The sequence below is a fragment of the Coptis chinensis genome, chromosome 3 (genome assembly GCF_015680905.1).
Source record: "Coptis chinensis isolate HL-2020 chromosome 3, ASM1568090v1, whole genome shotgun sequence".
Taxonomy (NCBI): domain Eukaryota; kingdom Viridiplantae; phylum Streptophyta; class Magnoliopsida; order Ranunculales; family Ranunculaceae; genus Coptis; species Coptis chinensis.
The window spans coordinates 55,639,574-55,667,067 of record NC_141458.1 but is presented as its reverse complement, the minus strand read 5'-3'; the positions used below and the strand labels follow the sequence as shown (position 1 = coordinate 55,667,067).

General features: G+C 38.9%; 3 protein-coding genes and 1 long non-coding RNA gene across 19 annotated transcripts; 2 read left to right on the top strand and 2 right to left on the bottom strand.

Moving 5' to 3' along the window:
* Positions 1-5,650: 5,650 nt before the first annotated feature.
* SLAH1 (SLAC1 homolog 1) lies at positions 5,651-7,285 on the top strand. Of its 2 annotated transcripts, none has more exons than XM_086599278.1 (2): positions 5,651-6,671; positions 7,009-7,285. In XM_086599278.1, the coding sequence occupies exons 1-2, from the start codon at positions 5,805-5,807 to the stop codon at positions 7,267-7,269; spliced, it is 1,128 nt and encodes a 375-aa protein (XP_086455404.1). In that variant the 5' UTR covers positions 5,651-5,804; the 3' UTR covers positions 7,270-7,285. The 2 variants fall into 2 exon arrangements, with proteins under 2 accessions (XP_086455404.1, XP_086455405.1); XM_086599279.1 differs by having other exon boundaries at positions 5,715-6,671; positions 7,004-7,285.
* A 1,284-nt stretch (positions 7,286-8,569) lies between these two features.
* LOC147510084 (uncharacterized) lies at positions 8,570-18,519 on the bottom strand. Of its 14 annotated transcripts, XM_086602151.1 has the most exons (8): positions 15,316-18,519; positions 14,386-15,041; positions 14,191-14,289; positions 12,148-12,198; positions 11,946-12,025; positions 10,440-10,548; positions 9,351-9,511; positions 8,570-8,889 (listed from the first exon to the last, which is right to left on the bottom strand). In XM_086602151.1, exon 1 carries the CDS (start codon positions 17,149-17,151, stop codon positions 15,973-15,975), a length of 1,179 nt encoding a protein of 392 aa, XP_086458277.1. In that variant the 5' UTR covers positions 17,152-18,519; the 3' UTR covers positions 8,570-8,889; positions 9,351-9,511; positions 10,440-10,548; positions 11,946-12,025; positions 12,148-12,198; positions 14,191-14,289; positions 14,386-15,041; positions 15,316-15,972. The 14 variants fall into 14 exon arrangements, with proteins under 14 accessions (XP_086458277.1, XP_086458268.1, XP_086458270.1 ...); XM_086602142.1 differs by having other exon boundaries at positions 8,570-9,244; positions 14,191-15,041; XM_086602144.1 differs by having other exon boundaries at positions 14,191-15,041.
* LOC147510085 (pentatricopeptide repeat-containing protein At2g18520, mitochondrial-like) lies at positions 17,207-17,677 on the bottom strand. The gene has a single exon (XM_086598004.1). The coding sequence runs from the start codon at positions 17,675-17,677 to the stop codon at positions 17,207-17,209; it is 471 nt and encodes a 156-aa protein (XP_086454130.1).
* Positions 18,222-26,350, top strand: LOC147510083 (uncharacterized). Of its 2 annotated transcripts, XR_015218746.1 has the most exons (5): positions 18,258-18,344; positions 18,825-18,885; positions 19,028-19,100; positions 23,628-23,716; positions 23,801-26,350. It is a non-coding gene; the product is annotated as an uncharacterized LOC147510083 (long non-coding RNA). The 2 variants fall into 2 exon arrangements; XR_015218747.1 differs by lacking the exons at positions 18,825-18,885; positions 19,028-19,100 and having other exon boundaries at positions 18,222-18,344.
* The last annotated feature ends 1,144 nt before the right edge of the window (positions 26,351-27,494 follow it).

The following is a 27,494-nucleotide window of genomic DNA, read 5'->3' as shown; positions in this document are numbered from 1 at the left end:
GTCAGGGAAATATTTACACCGACGATTTAAGTGTTCAACTTTGACTAATCTAGGCGCTGCGGGAAGTAAGACGTTCTGCGCCCTTTTGTTTCCACGAAGAATCATTATAAAGATGTACTCTCAGTTATGTTTACAGGAAATCACAAATAAATTTGATTTCACTTTAGGCACTACTCAGTTTTGACTGACATCCTAATTCTTGACAACATTTACACTTGCTGACCAATCGATGGACATATTGGGGACTAAGTGAGTCACGGTTGTACTGACATTATCACTTCTTATGCATGAAGACTTTCTCTGAATGTTGATTGGATCCCGGCATCCACAAGTAGTTGTGGAGAGACATACATTATCTTTTTCTGTATATCTTCTACCCTATCTACCTTCAGCAGGGTGGCCGCAGTCCTAAAGTTTTTAAACAGTATCGGAACAATTTTTGTTGCACCCTGAACTCTTTGACCATGGACCTCTCAAGTCCTCTTATGAATTGGATGCACCTCTTGGGTTGCCTACGTATCCCTTCCGGGAACCAATTCAAGCCGTCGTAGTTCACTCTCTTCTCCTTCTCTTTAGAGCTCTCTCCTCCCTTTTCTCTTTCTTCCTCTCTTTTCTTTCCCTCTTCTCCATCCTAGCCCTCCATCTCTCTTTAGGTTTACTTCCTAGGCCCTAGTATCTCTTGGGCCTATCTTTTTGGCCCAATACATACTATGGCCTTGGGCCTATCTCTTGGCCTAATACATGCATAGTCTATTTATGAATATGGCTACTACAAATGCCCCCTCTCGGGTGCGCAGACTTCTTAGAGTCTGCGGATCTGAGAAGTCCTCGACCTTGCTTATCTGCCAAATCCTCAATCTATCAAATGTCTGTATCTTGAATTCCATGGCCTCTGCTCTTATTCTACTGGTCCTCGGCGCTTTGCATCTCATATCCAAATTCCACATACTCAATGCTCTTCCTACATAGCCAATTTGCCACCATATTATTCTTGGGTGTGCTCATCTCCTTCGTGATTTGGAATATGATTTCTATGGCTACCCCTTGTACTTTTGTGGATGAATCTCGATCGGCGTATCCTTATTCGTCTCAATCCTTTTCTCACATATCCGCGAATGGTTTCTTCCATTCGCTCTTACTTTTCAAACACAATCCTCATGCCCGCGAAATGTCTCAACCCAGCTATCAACTCTCCTTTACAAAACTCACTAGCATGTCTGCGGAGTGTCTCACCTCAGCCAACCTCTCTTTCGTAGAACTCACTACCATGTCCGCGGAGTGTCTCACCTCAGCCACCCTCTCTCCTTCATAGAACTCACTACCATATCTGCGGAGTGTCTCATCCCCTTCATTTCTCTTTCGTAGAACTCAGCATTGTATCCACGTAGGGTCTTATCCCCTCCGCTCTCATTCGGAAAGTGCGAAGCATATCTAGGGACAGCCCAGCTTGCCCCCATGTCCGCAGAGTGTTTAACCTCAACCACCATCTCTCTTTCATAGAACTCACTACCATCTCCGGAAGGATCTCATCCCCTTCATTTTCACTCTTTTTACTCCGCACTATGCCAACAAAATGTCTCAATCCATCCGCTCTCGTTCACAAAACTCATTAATGTATCCGCGAAGGGTCTCATCCCCTTCGCACTTACTCCTAGAACTCAACATCATGTCCACGAAATGTCTCAACCCCCTCGCTCTTATTCTTAAAACTCACCATCATGTCCGCTAAGGATCTCATCTCATCCGTTCCTTTTTTGCATACCTCATCATTGTATCCGCGAAGGGTCACATCCCCTCTGTTCTTATTTGTAGAACTCAATAGTATATCCACAAAGGATCTCAACCCCTTCTCTTTGGCACTCTGTAAAACTCTACATCATGTCTGCGATAGGTCTAATCCCCCCCCCTGCTCTTTGGCTTAGAGGCAACTCATTTTTCCCTAAGCTTGATTCGAACACCGCGGTCCACGAAAGGCTCATCCCCCCCTTTCGGGGAGGCAACTCATTTTGCCTCAAGCGTGATTCGGACACTCTGGTCCACGAAGGGCTCATCCCCCCTGCTTTCTGGCTTAAAGGCAGCTTATTTTGCCCCAAGCTTGATTTGGACACTCTGGTCCACAAAGGGCTCATCCCCACTTTCTGGCTTAAAGGCAGCTCATTTTGCCCTAAGCTTGATTCGGACACGGCGGTCCACAAAGGGCTCATCCCCCCTGCTCTCTGGCTTAGATGCAGCTCATTTTGCCCCAAGCTTTATTCGGACACGCAGCGGTCCACAAAGGGCTCATCCCCCCGCTCTCTGGCTTAGGAGCAACTCAACTCTATCTCTACCCACACAAGAGTAGACCAAATATCCTCTACTAAATATGTGCCGACAAATTCTCAAGGCATTAAGAGATAATAGTGTACATGTATGTAACTCAGTGCAAAGATATCATGCCATTAATGTGAACTGTAAGTCACAACTACATAGAGATACCAGTAGACTCTGAGGTTCCCCGTATAGCTAGTACGGGGCTCGACCCCGGTCTTACTCAATGCTATATCATGCAATAAACATTTAATGCACAAAATAAGCTCTTTGATGGCAATATAATGTATGTAAACCATAGTAAATGAGGTGAGATGGATCCATCTCTCAATACCAGCTCAATCTCAACTCTGTTCCATGGTATCGCATGTCTCTCTTTCTCTATAACCTAAAACTTTCATGTTTGAGTGTTGTACAAATAACGCGTGAGATTCAATGAAGAACATTCAACATAAGCATTTGCATACAAGAATAATGGCGATCATATGCTTAAAACAATGTACACTCCGTCTTACCCTGAAGTGTACGGTCATGTTTCCTCATTCATGGTCTGTGGCCTCCTGAAGAGAGTAGCTCCACGGAATATCATGATGTTTGGGGACAACATAGTCGTCCCCACATACATCTCTGCCAAGGATGGGGACAAGGCTTGCTTGCCCCCAATGTAACTCTGGTTGACTGCTCAATCACTGCTCATCCGTCTATTATGCACATGACGACAGAATAAACCAGTTACCTGACGCAGTATGTCTCTGCACATCTTCTATAATTATCTTACCATTTCCACGTTGTTTAGAGATGAGGGTTCACAGATCCTATCCAACTCAAGACTTCAGACACTAGGGTTCGGAACCGCTTTGCCTGCCCCCCACACGTTGCTTGTACACGCAAGTCTGCCGATCCGGCCTATCCCACTTAATCTTACTTCTGGTACTGTGGGTCTTTCTCTTTCTCTGTAACCTTACCCTCAAAGCGGAAGTACTAATCTCGAAAGGGACGCAAAATTCACCTTTGTATCGACGAAGCAATGTCAGATTATAAAGTTCTTCCTACGTCGGCACTATAAGGCGTCATGATGAAGTGAAACACTTGCCCCGTTGTAGCATATGCTTGACTAAGACCAGTGATACCAAGATCTGGTTCGCCATGCTCCCAAGTCTTCTAAACTTATTATCGAACACCTTTCCTTCAATTACTCAAACAATGGCGACCGACACTCCGTTGGTATTTACATTGAATAGTATCAACATCGCGACTAACTACTTATTTTACCGAATAACATAAATGTCCACCCTTTTGCCGCCATCTGATCTCGAGCTCCGCGCCTCATCTCCGACTCCCTCTGGCACCTAGTTCATGCTGCTTAAGCTAGGAAGCGACACTCGCCAGGAATTAAGGGTGACTGTGTACATAGAATATAGACCCAATGGTTGGTTGTACGTCTCCTTATACAATTCATCTTCTCCCATGCATTTTGTCAAACATCATTGATACTTCTACATCAAAGTAACTTTGTTCACTAAAAAAGGTGTCCAGATGTGAGACTCGGTTATTCATTGAGCAATTTGTCTATTATAAAACACGGTCATGTGCATCCCATATACGCACACCCATCAAGTTTAAGCCCACACCCTTCACCACCAGTTCCCACACTCGATCCCCTTAAAATGATAAGGGCCCAGCCCATAACAACTTAAGAATCGGCCCTAGAACTAAACCCAGCCCAACTGCCTAAACAGGTTACTCAACATCGGAGAGCACTGGATCGCAGTCTCTTTCTCCTTCCTCAACAGCTTCCGCCACTACCTAATCGGTCAGCACCGAATCAACCATCACCCACTACCAATCACTCGGTTTTCACCACCACTGAAAACCTATAACTTTAATGAAATCAACATCCCCACTGATACACTCGGTTTTCATCACCACTGATACACTGGTTGATGGAAAAGCGCTGAGTCTCGATCTCCTTCATCACCAAAGACCCGAACCAAACTAAGAACCAACATCAAAACTAACCCAAGCGATTGTTAACCCATCCAATAGCACCCAACCATTGTCTTCAGTAATCTCGACGCAACCCCCAATATTCCAACAACCTTGTACACACTACCAACTGAATCAACCCACCCCAAAACCAGATGTTATATGCTGAAAATGATTGTTAGGAGATTTCAGTAGCATGAGATAATGTTTAGTAATAGGAGATCTTCTCAAAATGTAGACAACCTACATACTTTTTGTTCTGTTCCCACAGACGGTGTCATTTGTTGCACCCTGAACTCTTACCATAGACCTCTCATGTCTTTTTATGAATTGGCTGCACCTCTTGGGTTGCCTACGTATCCCTTCCGGGAATCAAGCTGTCGTAGTTCACTCTCTTTTCCTTCTTCTCCTTCTCTTTAGAGCTCTCTCCTCCATTTTCTCTTTCTTCCTCTATTTTCTCTCCCTCTTTTCCATCCTAGCTCTCCATCTCTCTTTAGATTTATTTCCTGGCCCTAGTATCTCTTGGGCCTATCTTCTTGGCCCAATACATACTATGGTCTTAGGCCTATCTCTTGGCCCAATACATACATAGTCTATTATATGAATATGGCTACTACAATTTTCTTTTGGGCATAAATTGTTTTTGTACAATTGTACTCATTTGTGAATTTCTCTATTGGCGAGAACATCGGGTCGTTGTAATATCTCAAATACAAAGTCTTTTAGAGGGAGTCTGGATCATGATGATAAGTTGAATCATAAGAGTCCCCATGTACCCTAATCGACATAATTGCCAGTTGCAAGCTAGGGAATCTGGCTGGGTGCCTCTATTTGCTCAAATTATCTTGATATAATGAACGGCTTGGATGGAGCAGCTACATTCTTTCTATTCTCTTTTTATTTTGTTGGAAACCAGTTAATCACAAATGCAACATATAGGGAAGGGCATTTTAATCCAATACAGTGGAAATTTTGTAACTTCTGTTTTGAAGTTGTAAAGCCAAGTTGCAACTAGAACTACAAAAAGATGCATACAATACACACCTTTTAAGTGAGGGATTATGAGAACAATTGTTTAGTTTCCAGGGGTAGTTCATAACGCACCTAGAAATTAAAAATTACAAGTAATTAGACAAACAATAACACAAAATAAGGGCCTCTTTAATTTACCTTTTTTGCAGCATGCAACTTTCCAGCGTTGTACCAAGTATACTCAGTTAATTAAAGAGTAAAGTAGTGGTTCATGATCAAATGCCACTGAAGAGCTAATCTATTAATTGAACCTAATTTTTACCTAAGGATTTACCTAATTCTAGTTTGCTTCATGTAAGCTAAGTTAGCTAGCCAAGCTCAGATCGCTAGCTGTAAGTGCACTACAGTACCAACTCCAACATTAGTCAACGGTGGCTGGCTAAAACAGCTTATAATTAAACTCTATATAGACAAAACTAACTCTCAAATCAATACTATCTCAAGATCAGACCAGTCAGTTCATTCCAATATCCATAACTATGACGGATAACAAGCAACCTCAAACATCAATAGAACTTGTAATTGATTCATCTATCAACGCCAACCAGACACCACCACAGCTCACAATCAACAACCAAAAACAATGTCTACTGTCCATCTTAACTAGGTTGCATGCAGGTTATTTTAGAATAAGCTTCGCACTATGCAGCCAGGCTTTGTTATGGAAATCACTTGGTGAACCAAGTGATAACCCACACGCCATGCGGCGTCTACTTCAAACGGTTCCTTCAACAGCTTTTGTTCTTGTATGGTCCCTTGCTCTCATGGCACAAGTCTTACTTTCACTTCTCTACACCTTGAGATGCCTTCTTTACTTCCGTAACGTCCAGGCTGAATTTCTACACCATGTAGGTGTAAACTACTTATTTGCTCCTTGGATTTCATGGCTTCTTCTGCTACAATCTGCGCCATTTCTTACCCCAAAATCTAATTATTATCTTTTTCTTTGGTGGGTATTTGTGCTCCCAGTGGTCGCACTCGATGTAAAGATTTATGGCCAATGGTTTACAAAGGGAAAGAGACTTTTGTTCTCGGTAGCAAACCCAACGAGCCAACTGTCAGTGATTGGAAACTTATTAGCTGCTAGAGCAGCAGCTGATATGGGATGGAAGGAAAGTGCAATATATTTCTTCTCATTAGGCATGGCTCATTATCTTGTGCTATTTGTTACACTTTATCAGAGATTTTCAGGAAGTGATAAGCTTCCTGCCATGTTAAGGCCTGTTTTCTTCTTATTCTTTGCTGCACCAAGCATGGCAAGCTTGACTTGGAACTCCATCTCTGGAACATGTGATACGCCCTCAAAGTTGCTCTTCTTTCTATCACTTTTCATCTTTGCGTCACTGGTAATAATTTACTACGTTCGTCTTTATAATACGTTTTATATCGAGGTTGAAATTTGAAAGTGGTCACGTTTAGATGAATATATGTTATGCAGGGCCATGGTGAATTGGTGATGAAGATTTTTCTTTTAACTTTAATCCATTTATTTTGGATTATATTTGTTCCTTACGTGCTATTACTCTGTCTGAAATTCTGAATTATGTCGCTCAAATGGAAAACAAAGAGTTCATAAATATAAAATCCCAATTCTTGTTTTCGTATATTCCTCAATTTTATATCATATCAAGTTATTGACATCGAACATTTCTTTTTTCTGCTATTGTTCTTAAACTAGAACAGATTTCAAGGCCATGCTTATTCAAGAAATCCATGAAGAAGTTCAATGTTGCTTGGTGGGCTTACTCATTCCCGCTCACAGTTCTGGCCCTTGCTTCAGCAGAGTATGCTCAAGAAGTGAGGAGTAGCATTGCTAATGGACTAATGCTTTTGCTGTCAGCACTCTCAGTTCTAGTCTTACTTGGATTGTTACTTTTCACTGCACTCAACACCAATATTCTCTTGTCTAAGGATGATCCCTTTTTGAGTGTTAATGATATATAATCACCTTCAACTCTTATCTCTAAAGCGTGCTGAAACTAGATCTCTTTCAATGCCAGTAAGATAATGCGCCTTTACGGATTTACCTCTCTGGACAAATTGTCTGACTAACAAAGGGATACTACTGACGCAAACTTAAGAAAGTAGACAAACTTAAAATCGGCGAAAATGACATATAAAGCTCGTGGAACCAATTGTGTATTCAGAATTTCAGATCATGACTTTTGTAGGTAGGCCTCCCACCTCCACTACTCTATAGAGTAAAGGACCACCATAGCACTTTATATAGATTCCAATGAATTTTCTAGTTTCTAAATGTGCCAAATTCTTGTGTCTTTCCAATTGGATTGGCAACTAGAGCTCGTGTGTTTTTAAAATTTTTCCTTTTCTTTTTATCATTAAATATATATATCCTTTCTTACAGAGTTAGACTGATAAGTGAACTAACCTCATGCCTTAATACAATCTCAATCGTTGCAAAGTGCAGACGCCTTTGTCTGTCTTATGTTGTTATGTGCGACTGATGGGGAATCATCGCATCTTGACAATGTCGTTGTCCATGTCACCTTTACTAATGCATTTTAAATTGTTCCGAACAACTTATGCAACAATCATAACCATTAACCCGCCATCAGTTGTCAGGAATCTAAGTTTACTGGTGCATATTAGACTTCGGTGCGAAATCGTTACCGTTTCTTAACTAGTACTAGTACTAACGTAATTTTCAATTCTCGGGCGGTCGCCATTGCCCAACGGCTCCAACCCCCTAGTTCCGTACGTAGTAAAGGTTTGCTGCTTTTGAACACTGTAAGCTTACAGCACTCAATTCTAAAGCCTCCTACAACGGTCTGATTCAGCAAATTAAACGTCCTTATTTAGTGTTGTGAACTTGTGCATCCTTGCTGCATCATTTGCTAGGCGTAAATCGTGAATGCACATTCAACTATGCATTGCGAAATGGGAATGCACGGTCAACAATGCATGGCAAAATTGGAATGCAGTCTATTCACGTAGAAGAGATTTATACACAATCTACTTTCCATTGTTTGGTGATGTACGTTCTGGTGAAGACCCTAGTAAGTGGTAATACATGACTTAATTTTAAAGCAATAAAGCCTTAATGTAAAATATTAAAATCGATTAAATAAATCACCAAATATTGAATCGGTTAGAGCAATTTAAAAACAGCTTTCTCAAGTAATTAATGTGATGGTTATTTTATATGGATATGGACAAGACATAAACGTGCGGAGAGAAAACCAAGGCAGACTTCAGAAAGGAAAATTTGGAACTTAACTAACTGTTAAAGCATGTCTGTTGTCCTAAAATGGAAGGGATGTCTTCTAATAAAATGATGGTAAGATGTAGTCAGCTAAATAACAACAACATACAAAGTAGATTGCAGATGCATCTCAACATTTTGAATACATTGTGAAACTATTTACAACAAAAGCCATCATTGAGCATTGCTCCTCGATATCAGTGGTAGAATGCTCTTTGTCAGTCGCTGTATCACGAGTCATTTTGACTTTATGGTCCCTATAACCTTCCACATACCATAGACTTGTGACTCTCCACAATTCCACTTCATATGGAAAAGCAATCAGCAGGTGTACAACAACCCTACAAGGATGATATATTAAGGAGAGAAAAATCTACTGTGCGCAGGAGAGAGAGTGGTGTAGTCAATCAAGGCCACTCATCAAAGCAAAAGGTGCGTGTGTATTTGCATCACGAAGTACTGTGCAAGGGCAGATTCATGCGTACTGGTGCAGCAGGCGTACTCTAGAACTGCTATATTAAGGGAACCCTTAAGTTGGAAACTTGTGCCTACCCGAGACATCAGTTATTGTTTCACATCAAAACCAACATGAACCAGCTGACAACAGATACATGCTCAAATTTATCCTTGATTTTTTAGCATCCTAGCAATATTTGATCTTCTTAGAGCATAAAGCATCATGCCAACCCCAGTACTCTATACAAAAACTCAACCACGTCACCATTTTGAATGCTTACATTAAGATGACATGTCACTGAGAGCCAAACGTATGCTGCAATGACTTAAAGTGAGAAACAATTACCTGCACTCCTTGTTCTCTCTCAGATCATCGATACAAGCTTGGAAGATGAGGCACCCACTACAGTGTGGGATGTTTTTCCAGTCGAAGATGTTAAACAACAGGGACTTCTTATGCTTCAAGTGAGATGTAGCACATACCACAAAATCATTTTTGCGTGTTTGCTGGAAAGAGGAAATCCAAATAAGATAATATTCTTTAAGTGGAAGAGACAGCCACAAACATTTGAGAGATAGAAATAAGAGTAAATAGAATCACAGAAGTAGTATGTAATGAAGTTTAATTTCCCACTGAAATCTGTTGCAATACACCCCAATTGACCTATAGTAGTAAGAGATTTTGGATCCGTCTCTCACCTCATTAAAGGACAATAAGATCCTAGAAAGAAGCAACTTGTTTTCATTCAATGTAATAGATCCTCTAGATAGGTTAGTAGTAGATACTCTAGATGGGTTAATATCCTCTATTCCTCTTGACCTTAATGCAACGTTCATGAAGAAAATAAGAACTATACTCGATGAATAAGGAGACTTCAGTCACACTTCTTTCTGCTACCTAGAATGGTGCATTGCACTAAATTCAGGGAAGAATGGTTGAACAAAGATATTCCACTGTGATACTTTGCACATTTAGGGAGGGGAGGGGAAAACCGATGATATGATTATGGATATTTCTTAGTAGAAAAAAAAATTACACAACGGGCAGGTGCCGACTAGCAAAATCGGTAAAACCTTTGGGTGATGATACCAGAGGTCTGGGGTTGAACCCCGCCAGCATCAAAGAGTTACTGATCTCATTTAAAACAGGCTTGCCAATCAAAAATATATATATATATATATTACACAACGTAATCAATAATGAAGAAACCGAAACAAAGAAGGAAATCAGAATAAAGTCAATGGATGTCTAAAAACATTACTTATAAAAAGGATCACACCCCCAAATTGCACCATCTAAGCGAAAGAAACAATAAAGAAAAATACATTCTCAAAATTTTATTATTTTTAAGTGTAAAAGCCATGAAACTGTGTAAGATACAAAGAAGAATAGAGAAACACGATTAAGATATCAAACACTTACACTTACACTTACCCTGAAAGAATCTAAACGTAGGGGTCGTTTGTTTTTCTGAGCCTCTAAATCCTGAATGCTGGATGCTAAATGGCCCATCCTCTGAATGCTGAATGTTGATTGCTGAACTCTGAAAAACATGTTTGTTTTCTGTTAGAATAATCTGACACGGAATGTTGAATATAAATCATTCGGACAATTTTACCCACTCTATCTATTTTAAACACTAACTTGATTTCTTGTAAAACAAAATATATATATTAGATTTGAGGAGGGGAGATGGATTATCGAAGAAAAGAAATGATAAATAAACTTATTTTAAAATATGCTTTCACAAATATATTTTAACGGTTTATTTTCATATTTTGTTTACTTTCAAAAAATATATATGTAATTCTATTTTTAACAAAGTGGATATCATTCACCCTAAAAAATGAAAAACCAGTGACGCCAGCATCAAATTTTGAAGAATCTATTTTGAAGCCCCCATAAAGGTCAAGGTAAGAAAGTAGATGGGTTGGTAAGAAAGTAGATGGGTTCTTGAGATTGGGTTCTTAAGAAAGGGCAAGAAGAGACTTTCTTGTTTTAAGTATTAGAATTCAGCATTCAGGAGGAACTTTGGTGCAGAATGCAGAATGCTGAAACTACCATTAAATGCTTAAACTACTTAAAAAAACAAACAAGTTTTTGAGCCTATGAATACTTAAAACTTAAGTTTATAAGGCTCTGAATGCTGAATCCAAAAAAAACAAACAACCCCTTAATTTAAGAGCAATTCAAAACTAACGAATGACCCAGAGACGCACAAAGAATATCTAACTCTGTTCAAGTATAATAAAATTATTTACAGCACAAATAACTTCCTAACAAATACTTGTGGAAATTGTCTTTGCTGATGAGGTTATGCTTTAAGCCTTTAAAGAGATGCTTACAGAAATTCAAGTAATGAAGTGTTTCAGCAATTTAACTTTAGGTACTAAGTTTATATTTTACCAATCTTCATTGGTAATTATGTAAATGGGTATGATAAGTTACGGTAGTAGTAAATGGCGAAAGAAATTAATAAGCACGCAATGAAACTACAATTATTTATAGGGACTTATTTATAAGGAACTCTGTCAGTACGGAACAAAAACGTAATCGCTACTTTAGCACCATGAACAATGAAACATAGAATAAAACAACAATTGTAGAAAATCAAAGGCAATAACGATTAATTTAGATAAACTATATGAAAGCCGTTAACTAAAGCAATAACCATGTGAATTACATTTCAAAGAAAAACACAAATGAAAACCCAATGAAGGACCAGAATCCAAATCAGACAAAGACACAGAAAGAAAACATGGTTGAACCATGCGCGCAATCTACCAAGCTGAACTTTAATTTATAGTAAACATATGAAACATAGTATGTAGACCATATCTATGATGCTTTGTATTCATATAAATGCGTCGACAACAAATTGATGATGGTATGCATCAATGAAGAAAGAATGAACAGTGAAAAAAAAGGAAAAATAAATACCTTTGGAGTTTGGGAACAACAAGTCTTGGATGCAATTCGGAAATCCAATATGATACCTGTTAAGTCTCCCTTCATTCTCCCTGCAACCCATTCCAAATGTCAATAACCACACAAAGAAAACATAAAAATAATTAGTAAGAATAAATAAAAGCAACCGTTTGATTCACATCAATTAAATCTATCGAAAAGTGTTCAAACTTACAAGTTCAAAAGATAACCAAAACCATGATACCACCGCTCAAAACTTTGGTTCCTAAGAAGAAGAAGTGAAATATAAACAGAAAGAATAGAAGAAATTCGTATTCTACCCAATTACTTTTAGCGAATACACAGAGAAGAAGAGCTTATTTAAATTTTGTCAATTTTGTCAAGAGCTTGGCAATGTGTCAATTTTGTCTCGCCCAATGCTTATTTAAATTGGCATTTCACTAATAATTAAAATAGAAACACCGATGATAACTTAGTGAAGTCTTCTCTCTGTCGGTATTGGAGTACTACGGAGTCGAAAGTAAAACTCTTATTGTTTAACGAAAACAAATATCAGAAATCGCTCAACCGAAAACATGCTTTTCGAAATGAAAACTCACAGAGATTGAAAGCAAACTAATGTAGATTGAAGTGGCGGAAGCAATATTTAATCAAAATCTACACTTTGTAAAACCCTAAAAGTCTCACATTTTATTGATAATCACTCAATAATTCATAACACAACTAAAACAACTCCCTGAAACCTTAACTATAAGCCCTTATTTATATTAACCCTAGAAAGCATAAACCAATAGGAACACGACATGTGTCACAACTAACTAATGGACTCAAACCATGGGCTTGGACTTAACTAAGGGCGCATGCCCATGACACTAACGACAACAACTAATGTTCTACATCACTCTCCCCTTGTTGAAAAAGCTTGTCCACAAGCTTGTTGACATGAAAACCCACCAATATGCAAAAGCTCTTCAAACTTCAAACTTGTCTACGTCACCCTCCCGAGGTTCTGAGGAATTCGACCTCGAATCTTTCCCAAATATCGGCTCAAACGAATAACATGGCACCACAATGCTGCTAGTACTCCTTTCTTGAAACACAATGGATACTAGAAAACATGAAGTATGCGTTGAAGTGTTTTTTGGCTGCAAGCAAAAGCCTTCTCAAAATTGGTTAGAAAAGGATCAATAGAACCACCACTTTGTGCTTGCTGAATTGGATGAACAAGACCTTCATATATCTAGTCAGCAGGATGTCTTTGTTGCACAGGAAGGTGATGAACCTGCTGATTTCGTTTGTTATCACGCTCAAGACATGACACAATGACTTCATAAATTCCTTCCTTCTCTTTGTTGTCATCAACAACAACCAGTGTTTTACGTTGGCCTATAGAAGCTCCACCAACACTGCGGGGTTTGGGCTGCAAAAGCTCCACCATAGCCTCCATAAATCGACTAGTCGCTTCTTCTAATCGATCAAACTTGTTTTGTATCAAGGCTTCTCTCCACTCTTCTAATCGAGCAACCCGTACTCTAGGGGTTAATATGAATCTATGAGTTCTCTATGAATTCTTCATCTCTGACGTTGTAGACATATCTTGATTTACAAGAATATAATTGGATTCGCGGTGTACAGTACCGTGAACAGTGTTTTCGCACCAATCTCCCAAAAATTAACTCACTCCGATACCAAATAATGTATATTGAAGTGCGGAAGTAACACTTAATCAAAATCTACACTTTATAAAACCCTAAAAATCTCACATTTTATTGATAATCACTCAATAATTCATAACATAACTAAAACAACTCCCTAAAACCCTAACTATAAGCCCTTATTTATACTAACCCTAGAAAGCATAAACCAATAGGAATACGACATGTGTCACAACTAACTAATGGACTCAAACCATGGGCTTGGACTCAACTAAGGGCGCATGCCCATGACACTGACAACAACAACTAATGTTCTACATCACAAACCCTCTGTTTTTTTTTTTCCTTTTCCTTTTTTTGTCAATATAATAATAATAGGAGGGCGAATAATTTGGGAAAGTATGGCCGGAAATGGCGTCAGTTGAGGAAGAGGTAGTTTGTATTTCGGATGTGCCTTTCCAGCCGATATATTTGGGGGAATAAGTTTGGGTGAAATATAAGGCAAATAATTTTTTATCCTAACTTGTTGAACCAAAAACGGTTATTTCAGGGAGTTTGCTTTCTTATTAGAATAGATGTGTCTGAAAATACTAGAATCGTACCTGAACTTGATCTTGGGGTGCTCCAACCTTGTTTGTAGTATATTCTGAGTGACAAAGCAGATGCTCAGTTGTGTATTCCTCTTTTTGCAAAGACAGCACCTTGAAACCAGGAAGAGCGCTATAAATAAGTTTCCAGGCCAATGCTCCATTTTGTGGGAGTATAAAGACAAGCCAGACAAATTTGGCCCACCAGACCTTTGAGTCTTTCTTCCCAACAGTTGAAGGCTTAAGCTGCAGAGAACTCTCCATTGTTTTCAGGCGTCCATAGTCTTGTATCACTCAATTCTCCATAAAGGTCGCTCCATAGCTGTGTAGATACCCAGCCTATTAAATACCACCCGGGGAGCACGGCTTCAAGAAAACCCCAGCTGCTGTCAATACTAAGATCCCCAACTCTAAACTAAAAATGTCTCCAATTTTATCAGGGAGGAGCTCGGGATATGATAGACTGCTTGGCTGGGCATCAGTCAGGCCAACTGTTATGCTGTTTACTAATCAAATCCTGATTGACATCAATCTTCTAATGCCCGCCTCACACCCTTCCAGACTGACGAAGACTTGCATTAGGTTAACCAACCCAAAGTAAGCACCACGAACCTCTTGATAATGAACTCAGAGAAGGCCCATACATGGTTGAGAAGCATACGGAGCAAGCTTCATGAGAAAAGCAAGATTCTGTTTCAGACTGGATTGTCATCTCATGCAATTGAAAGCTCAATGCTCAACTATGAGCCCCCAAGACAGAAGAAGACACAATAGAGAACAACCTAAACTCTCACCACATTCTTAATCAAGTTCCCTTCCCTTGAATAGGTCACTTGATAATAATAATCACATTTTTCATGTATCAACTGAGAAGTAAATCAAAAAGACATTTCAATACAATGTAAAACCATAAACAAATATGAGATACTTGGTAAATGAAACTGTCAATAGAGTATTAGACAAGACCCAAACAATGATCACGGGTCATTTACGGCACCATAAAAAGAGGTGCATATGTGGTGCTCCACACAATTAAGCGAACAATGTTACTTACAGATGTAACATCAATCACTCTAAAAACTGAATTGCGGTAAGTAAAATAGTAACAGGAAGAAACTACTCTTAGCTGCCAATACTCACGTGCTTTCCAGCCACAAAAAAAAGGGACCGGTTGAAGGAGTGAATTCAAACATTTGCATCTGTTCCAGGAAGAGAATACACCTCTTGAAAAGAATTCACTTGTACATCAAGATTTTCAGTCAGGACCGAAAATTCCATTAACCGCAGAAGTAGCAACGAACACCCCCGCTGCATCAACTCCAACCCCAACTTCAGCCTGAGCTAAGCCTCCAGAACTCAAAGCCGTTTTGACTGCCCTGCGCTCCGTATTGATCTCCTTTAAAGTGTAAAGGAACCAGCCACAAAAACGTTACAGATTCTCCAAGACACACTCATAAAAATGAGATGAAGAGACCAGACAACACAAAGGTACCCCCCACTCCACCAGCTGAACCAGTTTTATCAAGGAGACTGGACAATATCGGGTCAGACATAATGCAACAAACACAACACTCGGTACAAAAAGGGCTTTGATCTAGTAGATAACATAGAAAATATTCCAAAGTTAACAATCAAATGCTATCAGACTATCTGCACTGTATCATGTGATTGAAAGTTGCAATTGCACATGGTTCATAACAGCCTGTACTTTCCAGTCAAGCACAGATCCGGATAGACATCAAAGGATATACCTGACATAAGTTACTCATAATCCATTCTGTACCTTGGCTCGACAACTCATTTTTCCTTTTTTTCCAGCGGCAAGAGCTTGTGAATATCAATAGATTCGTCGTTTAGAGCAGAATATAGCTCAACTAACATGGGTTCAGTAGAATTTTCTGGTGAGAAATCACACTTGGCCATTTCACGTAAATGTAGACATGCCTTAAAAATATCATTCTTTTGAAGAACTGTTGAAGAATCAAACTGAAGGCTATACGTAAAATCTCCATTTATACCTTTCTTTTCCATCTCAAGATGCAATTCATTAGCTTCCGCCAGTAGCCCTCCTAAACAAAGCCCACGAATCAGTACATTATACATCACAACATTGGGCTCCACCCCTGCTTCAGTAATGCTATGAAAAAGCTCCTTTGCTGCAGTGAGATTGCCTGATTTGCACAATCCATCGATCAAAATGGTATACGTTATAACATCTGGTCTTAATCCTTTCTCTCTCATTTCATGAAACAACTCTATTGCCTCATCTATCTTCAAACATTTGCAGTAGCCAAAAATCAACACAGTATAGGTCACAACAGTTGGCACGATGCCTGCATTCCGCATAGAGTTGAAAACTTTTAATGTCGCCTTCATCTTGGCTTGCAAAATATACCAATACATTATATTGGTATATGTTACTTTATCTGGCTTGATGTCTCTTCTAACCATCTCTCCTAATACCTCCTCTGCTTCTTCGAGCCCTCCTTCACCACAAATCACATGAATTATTATGTTGCATGTTGAAGTATCAGGTCCCACTTCTGTTTCAGTTAGGCTGTGGAAAACTTCCTTTTCTGTCGCAATATTGTGAGATTTGCACAACCCTTCAATCAAAGCAGTATGCGATCGAACTGCAAGTATTAATCCTTTCTCTTGCGTTTGATCAAATAACTTCATCGCCAAATCTATCTTCTCACTTTTACAGTATCCATTAACCAAAACACTATAAGTCACAGCAGCTGGTTTGTATCCTGCATACACCATAGCCTTCAACACGTTTACCACCTTGTTCATTTTCCCTAGTGAACCATAACCATCCATTAATGAGTTATACGTGTTTGTATCCAAAACAATCCCTCTTCTAATCATCTGTCCCAATAACTCATCCCCTTTTCCAACCATTCCTTCTTTTAAAAATGCTTCAATCAACGCATTAAAAGTAAACGAATCTGGTAAAATCCCATTTCTCGACATTTCATCAAACAAGTTCAACCCTTCCTTCCACTGCCCGAACAGCAAAACCCAAGAACTAAAGTATTATACACGATGTCATGATATCATCCGGAGTAATCCCTTCATCAACCATATTCAAAAAAAGTTCCATCCCCTCCCTCACTTTATAATCTCTACAAAGACTAACAATGACATTCGTATACACCACAACAATCACCTTATATCCCCTCCTCTTCATTTCTCTCAACAACTCAAATGCCTCCTTCATCCCACCTACTCTACAAAGTTGAGTAATAACCATTCCGTAAGTGAAATCATTACGCATTCCTTTACGAAACACCTCCATTGCTTCCTCACATTTATTTTCAATAAACAAACCAATTATCAAACAGTTAAAAGTTCTAGGCACAGGCTCAAAACCAGATTTAAAAATAGTACCTAAAACCGCGAAACTTAAATCCACACGACTTAACTGACAAAATGAACTGAGTAACATGGTAAGTGTGCTGACGTCAATATTTTTTTTAACATCAGTGTTGAAACACATTTGTTTGTACAAAGGTAAGATGAGTTGGTCGTGTTTTAATTTTGAGATTGAGCCTAGTAATTGATTGAATGGGTAGATGGGTGGCGGGGAGGGTTTTACGTGGAGTATTGAATCAAATAATTCTAGTGCTTCAGGGAGTATGAGGGTATTTGATTTACAACGGCCTTTTATGTAATAGGAATATTGAGTGATGGCCTTGTTTTCGGGTTTCGGGTTTGGTAGAAGAGAAGGGAAAGATGACGTACAGATGTTGTTGTGAGCGTGCATTCGGTAACATTGAGCTTGTGTTTTATAGAACATTTACTAGCCTGTGTTTGGTTCACTTGAGAAAACAGAAAAATAAATGGAACTTGTTTTCCTTACTGTTCCCTAATGATGCCACTGAGAAAAAAGACGAATGATTTTATGAAGAGGAACAAGTTCTTTACGAGATCCAGACATCCAGTGCTCTGGGTGAGTGGGCTTGATTGCTCAAGGTCTATGGGCTTGATTGCTCAAGAAATGTACCAAACGCCCAAAAAAAACTATTTAGAACAAGAAGACGAAGCACTTCATGAACAAATCCTTGAATTGGAACAACAAAATAGAGAAATTGAGGGAGAAGAGAAAATGGGAGAAATTGAAGAGGAGCAAATGAGAGCATGTGGAAGGTGAATAAATGACAATGGTAAGTAAACCGATACTGCTATTAGTATTTATTTAAATAAGAAAACTTTTGTTTCTAAATTGTTTTGTTTAATTTAGGAAGTATGTTGAAATAGAGTTAATTGTTCTTCTATATAAAGAGGTCGTCTCTAATTGGATTGGTATTCATTCAATTAATAGTATTAAGAACTTTTCGGTGGTTTATTGATCTCCAATCAAAGGATCATAAGGTGGTTTTGATCTCCAATCAAAGGATCAACTTAGGATTCTTCTTAATTTAAGTTAAGAACCTTAACATCTGATATCAAAGCCCCTTTGCTTATATTATCTTTCGTCTCCTTGTTCAATCATCATGACAGTTAGAGAACTAGAAAACAAAGTTGATTTGCTTACTAATCGAATGGATGAGATGCAAGCAAACATCCAGACTACCAACACCAATCTGCAAGCTACTAATACTGCTTTTCAAGCTATCCAAACTTCATTAATAAACTTACTGCAGGGTCGGGTAGAACGACAACCTTTACCGCCTGTAGCTGGTGCCGACATTCCCTTACAACGAGGTATTGATGAAGTACATAATGGAGTGGTTATTCAGGGTTTACTCTTCACATTGATTTTCCTAAGTTCGATGGAAAAGACCCTGAAGGATAGTTGTTTCAGGCTAAACAATATCAAGATCTTAATAAAATTTCGGTTGCGCAGATGGTTCCTTTGGCAGCTTTATACCTTGAAGGTGATGCTATTTCTTGGTATGGTCGGATTAAACAATATTTAGGTATGTTGACTTGGCAACAATTTTCTCTTGCGTTATGTTCTCATTTTGGTTCGCGTAAGAACATTGATCCGTGTAGCTCCTTAGCTAAGCTTTCACAAACTGGTACTGTTAGAGAATTTATTGTTGAGTTTGAGCGCTTAGTTAACATGGTTCCTAATTTGCTGGAATCACATCAAGTTAGTATGTTTCTCTTTGGTCTCCGTGCTGATATAAGTGTCGGCGTTCACATGCTTCGTCCTTTCACTTTAACTGATGCTTTTGAGTTATCTCTTTGCCAAGAAGAAGCAATAATTGCAACTATTGCTTTTAATGCAACAAAGGCGATTGCTTCTCGGGTGTTATCTTCTTGGCCTTCTACGGTGCCTGCTAGTTCTTCAAAGCCCCTTATACAGTTGCCTGCTAGTTCTTCTGGTGTAAAAATGTTATCATGAGCTGAACAAAAAGAACGACGAGAGAAAGGTTTGTGTTTCAATTGCGATGACGTTTACAAGCCGGGTCATCGGTGTCAAAAGCCTCAATTGTCTCTCTTAGAAGGTAAGATAATGGTTGAGGACATTACATCTCTTGAATTAGAAATCGAGAATGTTAGTGGCAGTGAATATTCAAATTCAGAAATCTCTTTACATGCTCTTATGGGTTCCACTCGCCCGAAAACTATGCGTATCACTGGTACTCTGAAGAATAGACCCATTACGATTTTCATTGATTCAAGTTCTACCCACAATTTTCTCCACCCGTATATTGCTAAACAATGTGGTTACTCCATTCAACGTGACAACAATTTGCGCATAATGGTGGCTAATGGTGGGTTTTTTAATAGTATTATTAAATGTCAAGACGTTCACCTTAGTTTTCAAGGCTTTGCTTTCAGCACTGATTTTTTCCTTTTGGCTATAAGTGGATGTGACATGGTTTTGGGTACCCAATGGTTAAAATCCTTAGGTTCCATTGCTTGGAATTTCAGCGATTTACTTATGAAATTTACAGTGGATAATAAAGATTTTACATTGATCGGTGATGGTTCTCTTACTGTCATGCTTATGGATTATGATTCGGTGCATCGTCTTTTACCCCGCGAAAAACAGGGTGTTCTTTTCCAGTTGACCACTGATTCTTCACTAGTCACTAAATCAATTCCACTCGAGATCACCACTCTTCTTTCTCATTTTTCAAATCTTTTTGGTTCTCCAACTAGTCTTCTGCCAGTACGCTCTCATGATCACCGAATTCCTTTGGTTGCTGGCTCTTCACTTGTGAATGTGCGTCCTTATAGGTATCCCCACTTTCAAAAAGCTGAAATCGACAAGGTTGTTAAGGAATTACACGATGTTGGACTAATTCAAGCTAGTTCCAGTCCTTACTTTTCTCCAGTTCTCTTGGTTCGCAAAAAAGATGGGTCTTGGCGTATGTGTGTTGACTTTCGTGCTTTGAATAATATTACGATCAAGGATCGTTTTCCTATTCCTGTGGTTGATGAGTTATTAGACGAGTTGCATGGTGCTGTTATTTTTACCAAGCTCGATCTCCGTCTTGGATTTTATCAAATACTGATGTATGAGCTTGACATTTTGAAAACTGCTTTTCGAACTCATGATGGTCATTATGAATTTTTGGTCATGTCATTTGGTCTCTCTAATGCTCCTGCTACGTTTCAAAGCTTAATGATTGACTTATTTCACCCGTTCTTGCGCAAGTTCATGTTGGTTTTCTTCGATGATATCTTGGTGTATAGTGGTTCTCTCTCTGCTCATATTGAACACTTATCTATTGTTTTCAATATTTTGCGCACTAATGCTTTATTTGTTAAGGAGTTGAAGTGTTCTTTTGCTCAAAGTTCGGTTGCATATCTTGGTCATGTTATCTCTGCAAAAGGGGTTTCGGTTGATCCTGACAAGATCTCTTCTGTTGTACACTGGCCTATGCCGAAGACTATCAAGGATCTTCGCGGTTTTTTAGGGCTGACAGGTTACTACCACAAGTTTGTTAAAGATTATGGCAAGTTAAGTGCACCATTGACTCAATTATTAAAGAAAGACTCTTTTGTTTGGGACACTAATGCAACTGATGCATTTTCTCACTTAAAGTCTTCCTTGATTGCTACACCAGTTTTGTCGCTTCCTAATTTTTCTAAAGGGTTCGCTCTTGAGTGTGATGCTTCCGACAATGGGTTGGGTCATGTTCTCATTCAAGATGGTCATCCTCTCGCTTATTTCAGTAAGGCTATTTCTGGTAAAAATTTGAACCTGTCCATTTATGATAAAAAAATGTTTGCAACTGTTTCTGCCGTACAAAGATGGCGCTCTTATTTACTAGGTCGACATTTTAAGATTTATACGGATTATTGAAGTCTTAAATATTTCTTGGAGCAAAGACTTTCTTCTATTAAGCAACAAAAGTGGTTGTCTAAAATCTTAGGATATGATTATGAGATTATTTATCGCCAAGGGATTGAAAATCAGGATGCTGATGCTTTATCTCATGTTCAGGAGTCATCCACTCTTTTTACTATATCTTCACCTATATTTTCTAGTATTGACGATATTACTTGCGAGTGGAGATTCTATGCGTGCTATTATTCATACAATTCAACACTCATCTTCTCCAAAGAAGCACTATTATTATGTCAACGACATTCTTCGCTATAAGGGTCGCATTGTGGTTGTTTCATCTTCTTCTTGGTGTTCTAAATTGTTGCATGAATTTCATGCCACTCCAGCAGGTGGGCATTCTGGGTTTTTACGCACTTATAAGCGTCTCCAAGTCAATTTTTACTAGCTGGTATGAAGCGAGACACAAAGACATTTGTTGCTCATTGTGATGTGTGTTAGCGCAATAAGGCAGAAACTATCTCGCCCCCTGGTCTTCTTAATCCCTTGCCTATTCCTGATGATGTTTGGATTTATATTTCTATGGATTTTATTGAAGGGCTACCTTCTTCCAATCGGAAAACTGTCATTTTGGTGGTTGTGGACCGGTTATCTAAATATGCTCATTTTAGTACTCTGACCCATCCTTATACCGCTACTTCTGTTGCTGAAGTTTTTGTTCGAGATATTGCTCGTTTGCATGGTATGCCTCGTACAATTGTTAGTGATCGAGATCCTATATTTCTCAGTGTTTTTTGGGAAGCCTTCTTCTCTCTACATGGTACACAGTTATGTCGGAGTTCCGCTTATCATCCTCAAAGTGGTGGTCAAACTGAAGTCACTAATCGCACTTTGGAGTGCTATTTGCATTGTTTTGCGGGTCAAAATCCTCATGATTGGACTCGCTGGTTACCATGGGCTGAATGGTGGTATAACACTACTTATCACTCTGCTATTCAAATGACTCCTTTTCAAGCTGTGTATAGCCGTCCTCCACCCTCCATTTCTACTTACCTGCCTGGTTCTACAGCTGTTCATGTTGTGGATGTTGCACTACGAGATTGTGATAGAACTTTGCGCCTTTTAAAGGACCATTTACAATCTGCTAAAGCTCGAATGAAACCATACGTTGATGCTAAGCGCTCTGAGCGCAGTTTTGAGGTGGATGATTGGGTATATTTAAGGTTGCAACCTTAGTCGACAATCCACCGCGGTGTCCCAGACTTATTCTAAGCTCTCTCCCCATTAATATGGTCCTTTCCAATTAACTGAGAAGATTGGTTTTGTCGCTTATAAATTGGACCTTCCAATAGGTTGTCGTATCCATCCTATTTTCCATATTTTTGCATTGAAGAAAAAGATGGGTAACACTGTTACTACTGACCCTCATTTACCAACTCTTGCTGATACTTCTGAATGGGTGCTTGAGCGACTTCTAGAATGAGGTATTTTCAAGAAGAATAATCAAGCAGTCACTCGTTGGCTTATTCAATGGAAGGGAACTTTTCGGTGGTTTATTGATCTCCAATCAAAGGATCAACTTATGGTTCTTCTTAATTTAAGTTAAGAACCTTAACAGTAGATGATGTGATTAGTCGGTCAATGGAGGTGCCAACAAATCATCCACGACCCAAGGCAACCTAACAATGAAGTAGGTGTACTACTACATTGTAAAATTATGTGTGTTTTAGACAATTTTTGTGTGTGTATGTCAAATTATGCGTGTGGTAGTTGTAATAATGTGTAAAGAAGTTGGTTGAAGTAATTAAATTAAGAAACAAGAAAATCCCATGTAATGACATCTAATTTGACTGTCATGTAGATGTGTTTTTTTAATTGAAATCTATTCGTTCTTGTTCTTAGTATGTAATTCCAAAGTCCGAAAAACAAGTGCATCTAATTTCAAAGTCCAAAAAACATGCCCTCCAATGTGTCTGGAAATTTGCCTTGAAGGTGACCCTATCAAATTGTTTAAACTTAGGTTATGTGATATGGTTGGGTCAGCCAAACCAAATCTCTCGGGTATTTTGCCTTTGGAGTGACCCTTTTCAGATTGTTTGGACTCAGGTTTTGTGACCCAGCTAGGTCGTGTAGATCATCATAGTGTAGTATAATGACTAAGCATTTGTTCTTCATGCATGATCCTTTGCCGCGATCCAAGAACAAATCCTCTACCAACTCGAATGACGTGGATGAGGTTGAACTGCTTTTGGTGGATATGATACAACGAAAATATTTACTACAGAAGAGGTACATACTAGGCATTGATTTCATTTTTTTGATTTTCTAAATAAAATTTTATTAGTGTATTAATTGTTGCTTTCATATGATTAGGTCTTTCATACAAGTAATGAGTCAATTAGTTGGGCAATTGCTAGAGGAAAAGAACATAATGTGGTTGTGCTAATTGTGAAATGTGAAGTCGCAGTATACTAAGAGGAACCGAGTAGCAAGGTTGATTTTGGCTTGCGAGTGTTCAGGTAGGTATCTAGTTACATCAAATGTTTGGAAATGTATATTAGCTGGAGGGATAATGTAACAATCCACCCTATCCTAACACGCCGATATTGTCCACACTTACCCACTATAGACCTCCGACAATGCAATGTGGGGTTCAGTTCATATTGGACTTCCCAAGAGGTCACCTATCCAAAAAATTAATCCCCCCTGAGCACGATTAACTGTGAACTTCTCACCAACTCTACAACCAATTTTCTTGAAAAGGCCTCGACGTTAGAATTTAGAGGATACTTACACATAACTAGGATCTTTAGACAACCGCCTAAGTGAAGTGGGATCACACTATACCGCGACCGTCACCTATTACCGGGTTAGGCACCTTTCCATCATAACGTTCCTCGGGCCACACCCAGGGGTATCACAATCCCACCACTTTAGGATCAACCCATTCTCGGCTTTAATTTGATACCATTTGTAACGATCCGCCCCATCTTAACGCCCCGATATTGTCCCCACTCAGCTAATGTGGGGTTTTGTCCAGATGGGACTTCCAGAGAGGTCACCCATTCTGCATGAACACGTTTAACTGTGGAGTTATCACCAACTCTATAGCCAATTGTATTTGGAAAGGTCTTGACGTTAGAATTTGGATGATAATTACTCATAGCTAGGATCTTTGGACAACCGCTTAAGTGAAAAGGGATCACACCATGGTGCAACCATCACGCATCACCAGGTTAGGTACCTCTCCGAGCCACGCCCAATGGTATAAAAAAAATGGCAAATGAAATTATAACAACAGAGGAAGGGGTTATTACAATAGAAATAATAATGGATATAAGAATGCCAACAATAATAGTTATTTAAGCTTTGGCAACAACAGTGGTTACAACTATGGCAATGGTTCTTATAACAACAATGATAGTTCCAGCTCTTCTAACTTAAGGCGTTAATGCCAGATTTGTAATAATAAGTATGGACGCTTAGCTATAGACTGTCACAATAGGATGAATCACTCCTTTGTAGGCAGAATTCCTCTCAACAAACTGACTATGCTTGATAACATGAATGATTACAGTGGTTCTCAGTTTACTGGTTCACATACAGTTCAATGGCTATCAACCTTATGATTCATCTTCTAATTAATGGCGCATCATCATCAAATTATTCTCCCGTGGACTTTCATTAATATGCTGGCACAGGAGCATCCAATCATCTTACATCAGATCTATTAAATCCCTCTCTGTACACAAATTACAAAGGCAATGACAAGGTCCCGGTAGGCAATGGACAAGGTCTGTCTATACTCAACACTAGTTCTACTTCATGTAATTAAATCTCCTACATCGATCATCTCGTGTTTTTCATATGAATGATATACTTCATGTTCTACATATCACATACAACCTTCTTAGTGTCAATACGTTTGTGAGTGATAATCAATGTGTTCTTATATTTACTCCTAATGCATTTTATATCAATGACATTGCATCAAGGAAGATGTTTTACCAAGGTCCAACTAAAAATGGTTTGTCATATTCATCTCACTGCTAACTCCACTGCTCCTCCTCCAACGGCTTTCATTTCAGTTAAAGTTTTTGCATCAACATGACACTCCATATTAGGTCATCCTTCTTCTGCAGTCATCACTAAATTGCTTGCATCAAAGAGTATCACAGTTCAAGGTTCCCCAAAATCTATTTTTTGTTATAATTGTGCTTTGGGCAAAAGTTCTAAACTGGCTTTTGTGCACACTACATGTAAATCTACCACTATTTTACAATTGTTACACATTGATTTGTGGGGACCCTCTCCTATATACTTTATTAATGGTATTAATGGTTATAGATTTTATGCTGGTATAGTGGATGCATATACTAGATATTTTTGGTTATACCATTTGACTGTTAAATCTGAGTTTTGCACTATGTTCAATAATATACTTCTCCTATTGAAACTCTTTTAAATCACAAAATAAGGGACAAGGGAAATGAATCCCCAAAGTAAACAATATTGTAACATCAGAAAACAAATAAATGCTTATAAACTGAAAAATATAATCGAATCTAAAGATGATTAATGAATACGTTAGACTTTGTGTACTACAACACAAAATTTAAGCTAAAAAAAAAAAAAAAAAAAAAAAAAAAAAAAAAACTTGCATATTTAATAGTGGGCAACTTGTATAAAGAGGAAACATTTAAACTCATTCTTAATCAACATGCTTTACTTTTCTTTTTCAATCATTGTTTTTGTCTTCGCTGATGATATCTATGTACCTGTTTTTCTCATTTTCCTTCAATTATTTAATTTCTTTTTCGAGAAGATATTGTAAAAGATGCTTTTGGTTCTCCTTACAAATGTAGCCTTGATCAAGGGATTGAGATGTTTGGATTGAATTGACCGAGTTGGTATAGATGAACTGCCTGCATATCAAGTTCTCTCTCGGGGTGGGGGGGGGAGGCAAGGAGCCCATGCATCGTGCCTTCTTGCTTCCGAGGTTAGATCTAGGTCTTCAGGTCACTTATGAGCCATGATGACGAGTTATGAAGAATCAATAAGCTACGGGCCTGAAGCTTCGGTCTTGATTGTTGTAATAAAGACATACATTATGTGAATATTACGTTATGGAAGAGGAGGAAATGATCATCTATGGAGGTCGTTTCCTATCTTATCGGTCGGAGGCTACTTTGGTGGATGTAGATAAACCGAAATGTTGTAAAATTCGTGAACATGCGGAAGTTTGTTAAAAAGAAAGGTTATTTTTTGATGATGATTTGGATGGCTAAGGTAGCTTGTTGTTTGGAGAACATAATGGGGTGGAGTCCGGTCACCGCTAAAGGAAAAGAAAACTAGTCATTCGGGAGGGGATGGCTCAAAAGTTTTGGAGAACGAAGGTCGTTCAGGGTCGATAGCAACGGGAGATGATGACCTTTTGCTGAACCCACTTTGGAGTTTTAGTTTGTGAGGGGCAGGAGAATGGAGAATACCGCTTCGCCACTTGTTTGTGTTTTTAACTCCTCGCTAGAAGAGAGAAGTCTTACGGTATTTAAGGTTTATTGAAGTGCCAATATTATTGGCCCCGAAGCAAGGGTAATTTTAGTCTTTTGCTCTTGGGAAAGGGGGTCTCCTATTTTTGCAATTCATCCCGATATGTTTTGGTGAAACTTGGTTGAACTGACCTTTTACGTCTTTTTGTAGCAGTTGACCTTGTGGCATTGTTAGCTTCCAATCGACTCTATAAGCGAAAGAACGCTTGCTAGATATCATTATCTCGATGGAGATCATCGATAGAACTTCTGGATGCCATGGGGGAAGATTGGCTTTTGACAAATGTGAATAAGGCGATGGATCTTGGGTATTATCCGGGCCTAAGGGTTTGTGTTCTTTGGCTTTTTTTTATGTATGTAGAATGGGCTGCTTTGATGTGTAAACGTGTTGTTACTTTGTAACCCGGTATTATCCGGGTACCGTGAACCGAAAGGTAGCTCGGAACATAATGGGGGTGGAGTCCGGTCACCGCTCAAGAAGAAAAAAAACTAGTCATTCGGTGAATGAATGAAAAAGA